General features: G+C 40.4%; 1 protein-coding gene across 1 annotated transcript in view; it reads right to left on the bottom strand.

Annotated features, from left to right (window-relative positions):
• The window catches only part of rnf13 (ring finger protein 13), a 264,854-nt gene that overhangs the window by 199,360 nt on the left and 52,236 nt on the right, over positions 1-13,258 (bottom strand). Inside the window, exon 3 of the mRNA XM_087993332.1 lies at positions 12,982-13,062. Within this exon, the coding sequence (XP_087849458.1) occupies positions 12,982-13,062 (81 nt within the window). The remainder of the gene's footprint in view (positions 1-12,981; positions 13,063-13,258) is intronic.

Here is a 13,258-nt window from a genome sequence, read left to right as displayed (position 1 = left end):
CAGGTCATATGCCTTCTTTATCACCTTATTTACTTCTGTTGCAACTTTCAGAGGACTTTGGACTTGCGCCGAAAGATCTTTCTGTGCTCCTAAGGGCCCCTGCCATTTACTGTATACTTGTCTCTTGAATTTGACCTCCCAAACTGCATCACCTCACTTGTCCATCTGCCATTTCTCCACCCAAGTTTCCAACTGATTTATATCCTGCTGTATCTATTGCCAATCATCTTTATCATCCACAATTCCACCAATTTTTGTATTGTCTGAAAAATTAATTACCAGAGAACACCTATATTGTCATCCAAATCATTTACATAAAGTACAAATAACAGATGTCCCAGTACCGATCTTTGCGGAACACCACTGATCATAGACCTCCAGCCAAGAAAATATCCCTCCATAAGTATCCTCAACTTCTATGACCAAACCTTACATATGCTTCCTTTTACTTTTTGACCAATCTTTCAACATTGTCATCCAGGGTTCCTGAATCTTGCCATCCTCATCTTTCACCTTCACAAGAACATGCTGGTCCTGAGCTCTGATCAACTGGTTATTAAAAAGGCTTCCATATGTCAAACATGGATTTACCCTCAAATAACCACCCCAATTCCAATTTCTCTACTTCCTGCCTAATACTCTTATAATTAGCCTTCCTTCACTTTAACACTTTCATGTGAGGACCAGTCTTACCCTTATTTTTAACTACCTTAATGCTTATGGAATTATGCTCAATGTTTTCAAAATGCATCCTCACAAACTTTACCTGGCCAGACTCTTTCCTCCAATCCAGGGTCGAGTATAGCCCCTTCCCAGGTTGGCCCATCTACATTTTATTCAAGAAACACACAGATGTACCTAACAAATTCTGCCTCATCTCAGCCCCTGGTACTAATGGAGTCCCAGTCAATACTGGGTGAGTTAAAGTCACCCACTACAATAACCTGTGTTTTTTTTTTAAAACATCTTTCCCAAACATTTACATATCTGTTCTTCTACATCTTGCTGGCTATTGGGAGGGATATAATATAACCCCATCAGTGATTTTCTTCCGCTCTCAAATTCTATGGATTATGGCCTCCAGTAGACAAGCCCTCCTGGGATGCCTACTCTCCCAGCTGTGACATTCTCCTTAAATCACTAATGTGACTTCCCCCTCTATCCCATCTGGAACACTGAACTGCCAATCCTGTCCTCTCAACCATGTTTCCATAATGGCTGCAACATTATAGTTAATTGCACTAATCCAGACTCTAAGCTCATCTGCCTTACCGGTTATGTGCCATGCATTGAAAAACATTACAAATTTAGACTGCCAGTCCCACTGTATTCATTAACTTGGACCTTCCTGTTCTTCATATTAGACTATATTGCCTTCATTTCTACCTTTTCAATCACTGCACATGCGGAGTTACTACTCAGGTTCCCATCACCACCACCACAGCATACCATGCCCGTTCAGTTTAGGTGCAATCCATTCTTCTTGTACAGGTCCTTTCTGCTCTGGAAAGATCGCAATGATCCAGATATCTGAAGATCTCCCTCCTCTACCAGCACTTTTAGCCATTCATTCACTTGTATTATCCTATTTCTGGCCTCACGAGCACATGTCAGAGGGTAATCCTGACATTACAACCCTAGAGGTCCCACTTTTCAACTTTCTATCTAATTCCCCAAATTCTCTCTGCGGGACCTCATCTCTCTTCCTATTTCATTAGCACCAATATGGACCATGACCTCTGGCTATTTACCCTCCCCTTTCAGAATGTCATGAGCTCAGAGAGACATCATTGACCCTGACACCAGGGAGGATTCTCACTCAGCCACAGAAATACCTGGACTGACTATACAGTCCTCGACCACTATTGCTCACCTACTCTTCAACCCTCCTCGCTATATAACAGAGCCAATCGTGATGCCACTGTTCCTTCTGTACCCCCACAACAGTTTCCAACATGGTTTGTTTTGAAGGGAATAGCCCCGGGGCATTCCTGCACTGCTTGCCCATCCCTCCTGGTAGTCACCCATCTAACAGGTTAAACCTTTAGTGTGACTCCTGAAACTCTTATCTGTAAAACTTTCTGCTTCTTGTACACTCCTGAGTCCAACCACCACTCCAAGCAACCCATATGAGAGGATTTGCAGGTGGACACATTTAGTGCTAACAGTTCAGGGACATTTGACCTCTCCCTGATCTCCCACATCTTACAGGAGCACTAGCATCATTGCAGAATATTAATGAAGAATGTAAGATTTAAATATATGGCAATAGTGAGAAGATAAAGTAGTAAGGTTATGAAAGGAGGATTAATAATCCTATTGAATTAGTAAGTAATCTGAAATAAATGAGATACATTCACAAGGGGGAGGAAAAGCAGTTTATTTTCATGTAAGGCTAGGAACTCAATACCCCTGCACATAGCATTGTCAGAAATGCTGAGTCTGTGCGGCTGTCTCCATGTCACAACATACTTTCTTTCTATTTACCACTTAACTATGTCTGGCAGTCTTTGAGAAGGGGATTATGATCAAAGTAGATTAGTTTTAAGTTACATCAATTAGATTACCTTATTGTTTAACTTTGCCCTGCTAAAGTTTAATTTAATTTATCATTTTAATTATGGAGTATTAATTTTTCAGTTAAGCGCTTGATGTCCTAACCTATTTTTCGTAAAGTCTGGTTAGGAACAGTTGTGCAATTTTGATGGTCATTGAATATTAATTTCACCGTGATGCAAATTCATAAAAGGCTATCTTTGTCTTACTAGCCGCTCATCATAACAGAGGAGAATCATTTCATTAAAAGATAAAGTTGTAGTGGTTTACAAACAAAAGTAGTAAGTCACATCTGCCAGGTGTTATTGGTTAAATGAAATTCAGAAATCTGGTAAAAACAAATGTCTTGATTGGATGTAGACTATTGAGCTCACAGGACTTATTTAACTTGTGCTGTCTTTACTGAATTGACTGCAAAACTATGCCTGCAGCAAGTGGCTCATGATAGGTGTCACATGGCTATTGTTAGATTCAATGTTTCTGCTGAGTTGACGACTTTTGGACCATATCAAGCTGCTATTTTACATCAGATGAGAGATTTTATATTATTGCAGCATCTTTAACTTCATAGGGGGTGCTTCAGTCAATAGATGTTTCCCTTGCTTGTGGTCCAAGATTAACATTCTTTCCAAATGCTTTCAAGTGAACAGTAGAACCTTAAGAAAAACGCTTTAAAGTGTTTGGACTTGACTATCCCTTTATCCCTTCCAAGATGGTACTGATGTGAATGATCACAAGCAAAAACAAAATCGCCAGGCACATACCTGATCTAAGCAAAGCATTGTTCTGTATACACTACAGTTGCTCAAGTCCTGTCTCACTGGCAACACACAGCAGGATGATTTCATCATTTAGATCACAGTATTTCAGCGCTCACTGCAGTTATTAGATGTTTGATTTTAGTGAAAACTGCTTCATGTTCGACAACCCTATACCACTGTACATCCTTGACAGTCGATGGGATAGATCATGCAGCACATTGTTGTTGAAACAGTTGACAAATCCAACAAATCATTGCACTACTTTTAACATTTGTTGCTTGCCACATTGCTGCTATAGCTCTCACCTTTTGGGATTTAGGTAAAGACCTTTGTTATGATTACAGGACTTCAGGCATCTTTAATTGCCATTTTTCTTCAGGTTCACCCAACATGTTCGCTTTAAAGGTTACATGTAATTTTGATAATTCACATTCACAAACTAGCAGTTCATCTGCTATTGCTTCTACTCCAGGATGATCACTAACCATCTCATGCTCCCTGCATTTATTCTCCTTTGGAGCCATGGAAATGCTAAACAGAAGTGTAACAATCCTCATCTCCCTGTTATGAAGGTGTAGGTATAGGTTTATACTGTACCTTAAAGAGAGTGGAAGCTGGCACGGACCTAGGGAGGCACAGAGGGTGTTGAAAAATTTTAAAATGTAACATTTGGTTATGAAACAACCAGCTGCATTGCTGTGGTACGCAAATTGTAATTTGGCCAATCAACTTAAATTATGCCCCAAGATACCAAAGAGCACCAACAAACAGATGGTCTGCAGAGCCTCTATGAAAGGGACCTTTTCATATTAGCTTAAAAATGTGTTGCTGGAAAAGCGCAGCAGGTCAGGCAGCATCAAAGGAGAAGGAGAATTGACTTTTTGGGCATAAGGGCTTATGCCCGAAACGTCGATTCTCCTTCTCCTTTGATGCTGCCTGACTTGCTGCACTTGTCCAGCAACACAATTTTAAGCTCTGATCCCCAGCATCTGGGGTCCTCACTTTCTCCTACCTTTTCATATGATACTTGTGAAGCAGGAGACTGAAGAAAAGACCTAGGAAAGTACAGATGAAGATACCAAGGGAATAGTGACAACTGGCTGGTTTTGAAATTTTTTGGTTAAACATAATGGGTGGGTGGGGTTATCAGATCAGTATATTGTTGTATTACTGTATGTTGTACTGTATTATGTTTTAATACACCAAACTCTTTTGTTTCTCCTCAATTCCTCAATTCTAACAAAGAAAAATTTTGATTTGTTTTTCTTAGAGACAACAGCAATTACATTTCTCCATGCAGAATGCCATCTTGCATTTTAATCACTAACTCAAACATTCTGAATTTCAATTCAAATCATTAAACATTAAGGAATTTAAAGCAGACAATTTTTATGTGCAATTGTCTCATCTTCAATATTAGAGATCTTCAATACTCCAAATTGGATAGCCAGTTAGAGTTGTTTTTTTAAATGGAGAAAGAATGCAGAGAATTGATAGAGGTGATTTAAAATTATGAGGGATCCAGATACAGTCGACTGAAAGAAACCATTCTCATTTGTGGAAAGGCCAAGGGCACCAAATTACAGTGACTGTCAAAAGATGATAATCCAGGATGGAGGACGGGAAAAATTTCTGGCTGTTATTTTGGTGGAACTGAGAAATAAGAAGGGATGATCACCTTTTTGGAATTGTATTATAGACCCCCCAATATTCAGAGGGAAACTGAAAAACAAATTTGTAAGGAGATCTCAGCTATCTGTAAGAATAATAGGGTAGTTATGGTAGGGAATTTTAACTTTCCAAACATCGACTGGGACTGCCATAGTGTTAAGGGTTTGGATGGAGAGGAATTTGTTAAATGTACACAAGAAAATCTTCTGATTCAGTATATGGCTGTAACTACTAGAGAAGGTGCAAATCTTGACCTACTCTTGGGAAATAAGGCAGGGCTGGTGATTGAGTTGTCAGTGGGGGAGCACTTTTGGGCCAGCGACCATAATTCTATTAGTTTGAAAAAAGTGATGGAAAAGGACAGACCAGATCTAAAAGTTGAAGTTCTAAATTGGAAAAAGGCCAATTTTGACGGTATTAGGCAAGAATTTTCAAAAGCTGATTGGGGGCAAATGTTCGCAGGTAAAAGGATGGCTGGAAAATGGGAAGCCTTTAGAAATGAGATAACAAGAATCCAAAGAATGTATATTCCTGTTAGGGTGAAAGGAAAGACTGGTAGGTATAGAGAATGCTGGATGACTAAAGACATGAGGGTTTGATTAAGAAAAAGAAGGAAGCATGTGTCAGGTATAGACAGGACAGATCGAGTGAATCCTTAGAGCATAAAGGCAGTAGGAGTATACTTAAGAGTGAAATCAGGAGGGCAAAAAGGGGACATGAGATAATTCTATTTGCCAAAGCTAAGAAGAATCCAAAGCGTTTTTATAAATACATTCAGGACAAAACGATAACTAGGGAAAGAGTAGGGCCCCTCAAAGATCAGCAAGGCGGCCTTTGTGCGGAGCCGCAGAAAATGAGGGAGATACATAAACGAGTATTTTGAATCAGTATTTACTGTGGAAAAGATTATGGAAGATATAGAACATAGGGAAATAGATAATGACACCTTAAAAATTCTCATATTACAGAGGTAGTAGTGTTGGATCTCTTGAAACACAAAGGTGGATAAATCCCCAGGAATTGACCAGGTGTACCCGAGAGCTCTGTGGGTAGTTAGAGAAGTGATTGCTGGGCCTCTTGCTGTGAATAGTCACAGGTGAGGTGCCGGAAGACTGAAGGTTGGCTAACGCAGTGCCACTGTTTAAGAAGGGTGGCAAGGACAAACCAGGGAACTATAGACAAGTGAGCCTGACGTTGGTGGCGGGAATCCGGAGAGATAAAATTTACATGTATTTGGAAAGGCAAAGACTGGCTTTGTGCATGGAAAATCATGCCTCACAAACTTGATTGAGTTTTTTGAAGTAACAAAGAGGATGAGGGCAGAGCAGTAGATGTGATCTATATGGACTTCGGTAAGGCGTTTGACAAGGGTCCCCATGGGAGACTGGTTAGCAAGCTTAGATCTCATGGAATACAGAGAAAACTAGCCATTTGGATACAGAACTGGCTCAAACATAGAAGACAGAGGGTGGTGTTGGAGAGTTGTATTATCAGACTGGAGTGGAGTGCCACAAGGATCGGTACTGCGTCCACTACTTTTTGTCATTTATATAAACGATTTGGGTGTGCGCATAAGAGGTACAGTTAGTAAGTTTGTAGATGACCCCAAAATTGGAGGTGTAGTGGACAACAAATAAGGTTATCTCAGATTACAACAGGATTTGATCAGATAGGCCAGTGGGCTGAGAAGTGGCAGATCGAATTTAATTCAGAAAGTGGAAGGTGCTGCATTTTGGGAAAGCAAATCTTAGCAGGACTTATACACAATGGTAAGGTCCTAGGGAGTGTTGCTGAACAAAGAGACCTTGGAGTGCAGGTTCATTGCTCCTTGAAAGTGGAGTCGCAGGTAGATAGGATAGTGAAGAAGGCGTTTGATATGCTTTCCTTTATTGGTCAGAGTATTGAGTACAGGAGTTGGGAGGTTATGTTACGGCTGTACAGGACATTGGTTAGGCCACTGTTGGAATATTGCGTGCAATTCTGGTCTCCTTCCTAGCAGAAAGATATTGTGAAACTTGAAAGGGTTCAGAAAACATTTACAAGGATGTTGCCAGGGTTGGAGGATTTGAGCTATAGGGAGAGGCTGAACAGGCTGGGGCTGTTTTTCCTGGAGCGTCGGAGGCTGAGGGGTGACCTTATAGAGGTTTACAAAATTAAGAGGGGCATGGATAGGATAATTAGACAAGGTCTTTTCCCTGGGGTGAGGGGCCAGAACTAGAGGGCATAAGTTTAGGGTGAGGGGGGAAAGATAAGAAAGACCTAAGGGGCAACATTTTTCACAGAGGGTGGTACATGCATGAAATTAGTTGCCAGAGGTGGTGGAGGTTGGTATAATTGCAACATTTAAAAGGCATTTGGATGGGTATATGAATGGGAAGGGTTTGGAGCGATATGGGTCGGGTGCTGGCAAGTGGGACTAGACTGGGTTGAGATATCTGGTCAACATGGACGGGTAGGACCAAAGCGTCTGTTTCCGTGCTATACATCTCTATGACTCTAAATCAATGATTACATCAGGAGAAAGCTCCTTACAGTGATTAAGAATTACAGCAGAGAGTACACGGTGGAGGCAGGTATCACCAGCATTTTCAAAAAGGGATTTGGAGAAATACCTGAAGGTAAGTTTTCAGGCTAATGGTAAGGGCAGGGAGAGAATTTAGCAGAATTTGTTCTGCAGAGAGCTGACACAGACAGCCAGCTAACTGGCCTCATATGCTATAATTATGCTGTGATTGTGCTCGTCCAGTCGAGATAACTTGTAATTCCTAATTTTTTGTAATTAAACCTGATTTTCCAACTGTATCACCACTCAACAGGTGAGTGCAGTAAGCAAAGACAGATCAGTGATCATAAATAAAACCAAAAAAACTGCAGATGCTGGAAATTCTCCCAGTCTCTCCATATCTGCCACATCTGTCCTAATGATATCACCTTACGTGAGATTGGGAGCTCAAAAGAGTCTACTTTTTTCCTCAAACAAGGATTCCTGCCAGTGGCTGACAGGGCCCTTAGCTGTGTCCTGACCTATTTCCAACACTTCTGCTCTCACCTCTTCTCTTCACTGCCACATCACCAATAGGGTGCTTAAACTTTCAGTTGCTTGCCACTGCAAGACATTACCATATATCCTGGAAAACGTGTCTTGGGGCTGCCGCAGTGCTCTACTGAGACTCAATGCAAGCTCGAAGAACAACATCTCATTTTCTGCTTGGGACCACTGCAGCCTTCAGGAGTTGATATAAATGTTCAAATATTTTCAGGCATTTACACCTTTTCTCATATCCTTTATCCACCCCAGGTCCTGTCATCACATGGGCTGCTTTCAGCACATCTAATCCATTTTATCCTAATTATGGTCCCCATCAACTTTTTTTCTTTCTGGCTTATCACTATCCAACCTTTTTCTGCCGGTCTTTCTCTTCCTGAGGGCTCCACCTCCACATGTTGCTTACTTGTTTACATGCCAGCTTTCCATAGCTATTACTAGTACTAAAAAAAGGGTCACTGGACCCAATGTTAACTCTACCTTCTCTACAGATCCTGCCAGACTGGAGTTTCACCAGACCAATGATTACTTTAGTCATGTCAGGAGCTTTGCAAAGTTCTTTAAGCTCTGATTATGTTAGGCATTGGGTAAACAGGTATACACTGCAGGTACGAGAGAATAAGATCATGTTTATAAATTATCAATTTCAAGATTACATTTCACTACTACTAATTTGTGAATAGGTATCAAGAACGTTGTTCCTATTCTCGCTGCTTGACATATCTTTATGAAGAAAGTTATTAGGACTTGAAGCAAAAAGATTACTGCAGTACCCTCTGCTGTTCAAAAACCTACAGTACACCATGTTCAGTAAAATCACTTCACTGTAAAACCTGCAGAGGGCCATCAATCCATGCTCTAGTCATTTTTGTGTGTGCACGCACACAATCATTTAACAACTGCGTCAGATTAAATACCACTTTTGGTCACACTGCAGAAATCTAAAAAGGCTCCAATCTGAATAATCTAGAATTCTACCAAATTTAGCCTGCCGATGCTCAGTCAACAGTACTGAAAATTCCAACTCAGTACTGCTGTAATTTTCATGTGAGGATAATTCAAAAATCTTTTCTACTCTATTAACTATAATGTCTGCTCAACAAACAAATTCTGATCCCTTCTTGTTTCTCATATACATGCCGCCTCCCAGTGACATCATGTGAAAACACAACATTTGCACATGTAAGTGGATGACAGAGCTCTACCTCACTATACCGCTCAACACCTCCGCTAAATTGAAGTTTTCAGACAATATCCATAGGGGAAAAGAGTAAGCCATTCAGGCCATCGAGAGGTGCTCTACCATTCTCTCTGATCACAGCTGACCATCCAATTTTGCTCCTGCTTTCTCCCCACACCTTTTGATCCCTTTTGTCCTGCTCCTTGCTCCTGTATGACATTCTTCTTGCTCTGAAGACCTCCACAACATTTCCTTTCTTCACACCTTAAGGTCATTTGGCACAGGGCTAATCTGCTTGGGAGTTGGTAGGAATTGGCATCTCCATTACTGGAATCCCCCATCTTCCAACTTCAGGGTCAATGAGAGCACCAAAATCAATAGGGAGCATTTCTGGGTGGACATTTTCAGCAGTTGTTTGGGCATCTGAAAAATTTCTCTCATTGTTTAAGGTAAAGGCACCACAACTTCAAACTGAAATGCAGAGAAATTTCTTCAGAAGGTCATGAAACTTTGGAAATTAAGACCAATAGGGTCATGAGCTTACTCAATTACTGATCAAAGGGTGAGACTGATAAGATTTTTAGATTCTTAAATAGGAATCAGGCAGGAAAGCAAAGGTCAAGGATAAGCTATGACATGACCAAGTGGAACAGGTTCAAGGGGCTGTATGGTCTACTTGTGTTCTTATTATTTTGCAAGCTTGTGCAATTGCAAGCTCTATCACATCCCTGACCTTAAATTATTCCATCACTGGTGGTCATGCCTACAACGCTTGAATTCCCTCCCCTGTTGTGTTCTAGATTTTAATTCACTCAACACTAACTTGTTCAAAATTTTTGGTTCTGTTGTAATATCTCGTGTGGCTGATTGTCAAATTAGCTTTGTGAAATACCTTGGAATGTTTCACTACACTGGCGGGATATATGAAAAGACTGTTATTGTTATTCAAAGAAGAAATAAACATGCATGCCATATTGTACCTCTAACAGTTTTTGATGTCTCAAATCACTTCATAGCCAATTATAAATACTATACTTCAAAAGTGCTAACATATGAAAATAATAGCCTGTGCACACCAAGGACCAAGCAACAATTTTGATCTGCACATCAAAATACACAATGGCAGGGATACCATAGCAATAGCATACTTCAGCATCAACTCAAAATGGGAAGAATGGGTTCCAAATAGAATGATAGTTTGGGGTATACAGTGCTCGCATAGCACTTCTTACAATTAGACCAATTATATAAGTAATGTACGGCTTTTTTTTTGCAAAATTATCATTCTTCCAAATTTGCTAGCTACCTGATAAGCAACTCTCTGCAAAGATGCAACCTATGCTGTAGATCAGTCAGAACATTGACTTAACATGCAAATCAACATAACTAAATTAACCTTTTATCAGTTACTTACAGTTGACTAGCACTGTTGAAATATTCTGTTTCCAACATTCTCAGGAAAAGCAAATGTACAGTATAGCAAAGTTCTTAGGTCCATTGTTTATTTGTCACCGTGCAGAATTGAGAAAGTAAATTATTCTGAACTGCTGCAGGTCAGCTGTGGTCACAAGGTCATGTTTCTGTTGCATTACAATTTGAAGATGCAAAGATTCTCCTTTTTCAAATGTGTTCTGACTGTTTACCAGGAAAAATGCTCTTAAATCTCTGGACAACACCACTCATACAAAGCAGTTTAATTATATACACGATATAGGATTGGATTAAGTCCTCTCCCTATTATCACCAAATTTTTGGATAGAGTTCCATCAGGCCTCCTTCACAGGCTAGCCACAATCTTGCAGTTCCCACCAATTCTGCCCATGGGGATGGAATTCCCACTGCTCGAATTTAGTCCACCTGCAGTACTTTATGGAAAAATCTAGTTACCCTGCTGGATCTGAATCCCTAGGTGCATACAAGAATTGTCTTGTGTCTTAATGGATTAAATCCTGCACTCAAACTCACATTTGAAATGGAATACTTAAATGTGCCTCCTTTCCTGGATACCTTAATTGAGAAACTGGCCAGTGGGTTTGTTACAACCACAAATCTACATTTAACTGGTCAGTTTGGATTGCTATAGATCAGTGCACTATAAGATTGACTCCTTATCAGCAACACTGCAAATAGGCCCCAACTATTTGGCCAAAAAAAGTCACACTACACCTGCTAGCACGTGGAGGTGGTTTGAGGCTCTGAAAAGGTTTTTTTTTTGGATAAACCTGCTGGACTATGACCTGGCGTACTGTGATTTTTGACCTTGTCCAACCCAGCTCAACACCAACACCTCCAGATACATGTGATATGACCAGCTACATATTACAGGCAGCATCTAAAAAGCAACCTGCCAATTCCAGATCCAAAAAAAAATGCATGTCAACATCTATAAATCATCCTGTCACAATTCACAAAGATGACTGAGCCCAATCTGAAACCAGGAGACAGTGAGGTTGCTTTTCCAACAGCCCAATCTGAAACCATCCAAGGCACTCCGTTAATGAATCTGTATATGGCACCGTTTTTGGCACTTTTAAACTGGCTAGCCTCTCTTCATACTTTGAAACCTGTACGTGCATGTGGACACTCCTGAATGAATGACAGAACATTGAAGTGTTATTATAATTATCTAGATCAAGTACAATTACTATTGGATTTTAAAGAAACTTGCTTATATTTTACAGTCACAGAAAACAGTTTAAATGCTCACTGAATTGGCAGGAGTATTCATTCTAAAAATGTCCTGTTGTGATCAGTGGAATGGAAAAACAAGACAGCAATTCTATTGTTTCCCACGATCATAACTTATTAGCACATAATTTAGTGTTACCTTCTACACCAAGACAACTCAGCAAATCATTAAGGGATGTATGAACATATATAACTCATGAATGTAGCACATCCACAACATTATCTATTAAAACCTTCAATTTTGACTACGGTTCACCATGATCACACCTCCGGTCCTCCACACTAGCTTTCTAAATTTAAGCCTACTATTGAATGGAAGCACCACATAGACAACAAGCACTTCCCCAGAGACCTCTGTGCAGTCCTGGCTAGCCAAGTTCTAGGAGACAATTTCACAACTTCTGGTATTTACCCCCCCCCAATCCCCCACTACTTTCAATGCAGAAAGACATTTCAAAGCAATTCACAGAAGAATCAATCAAAATGTGACACCAAAATAGATAACAGGCAAGGTGACTAAAATATTGGGAAAAGAGGTATATTTTAAGAAATGCCTTAAAAGGAACAGCTAGAGACAAAAAAACTGCAGATGTTGGAATCCAACATAGACAAGCAGGAGGCTGGAAGAACACAGTAAGCCAGGCAACATCAGGTGGTGGGGAGGTCAACGTTTCGGGTGTAACCCTTCTTCAGGGCTAGGGGTGGTCAGGTGAACACAGGTAGAGGGCACGACCTGGTTGGTCAATGGAAGGAATGAATCCAGTTAGTAGCTGGAAGGAAGGTTTGATCAGAGGAAATGGAAGGGAGGATGGAGGAGGAGCTGGGAAGGGAAGTTAGTTGAAACCTGTTGGACTGTAACCTGGTGTTGAGACACTTCGAATGTTTTCCACCCCTGTCCAACACCGGCACCTCCACCTCCACCTCATTAAAAGAAAGTGAGGTCAAAATTCAGGGAGATTTGTGGAAGGGTTTCCTGAGCATAAGACCCAGACAATGGGAAAAGGAACATGGATGACAGATTATTGTAGAAATCAGTGTTGATTCACAACAAGAGCTGCCCTCTTCAATTAATGAATTACCTTTAAACCATCTTTAGGAAGCCGGTAACCAAATCTTGATGGGAGATCATCAAAGTTCTGTGTTTGGTTATCAGCGGAGTGCTGAAAAATATTAACACAAAGAATTAGTTTCAGACAGCCATTAAATAGTGCATTATATTATTAGATGTACAGTTTATATTAAAGTGATCAAAATGTTTCCTGGTTATGCAGACTAAGTTTTGCGCAGAATTTAATTGAGGCAAATCAAACTAGGAAGCATACTGCAACATTAATTCAAAAACAATTTTTGAGATCT

Source organism: Chiloscyllium plagiosum, unplaced genomic scaffold (genome assembly GCF_037043375.1).
Source record: "Chiloscyllium plagiosum isolate Xiang-an unplaced genomic scaffold, Cpla_swu_hap1 HiC_scaffold_13, whole genome shotgun sequence".
Classification (NCBI taxonomy): domain Eukaryota; kingdom Metazoa; phylum Chordata; class Chondrichthyes; order Orectolobiformes; family Hemiscylliidae; genus Chiloscyllium; species Chiloscyllium plagiosum.
The sequence above is the reverse complement of the archived record's forward strand: the minus strand, read 5'-3'. Positions and strand labels throughout refer to the sequence as shown.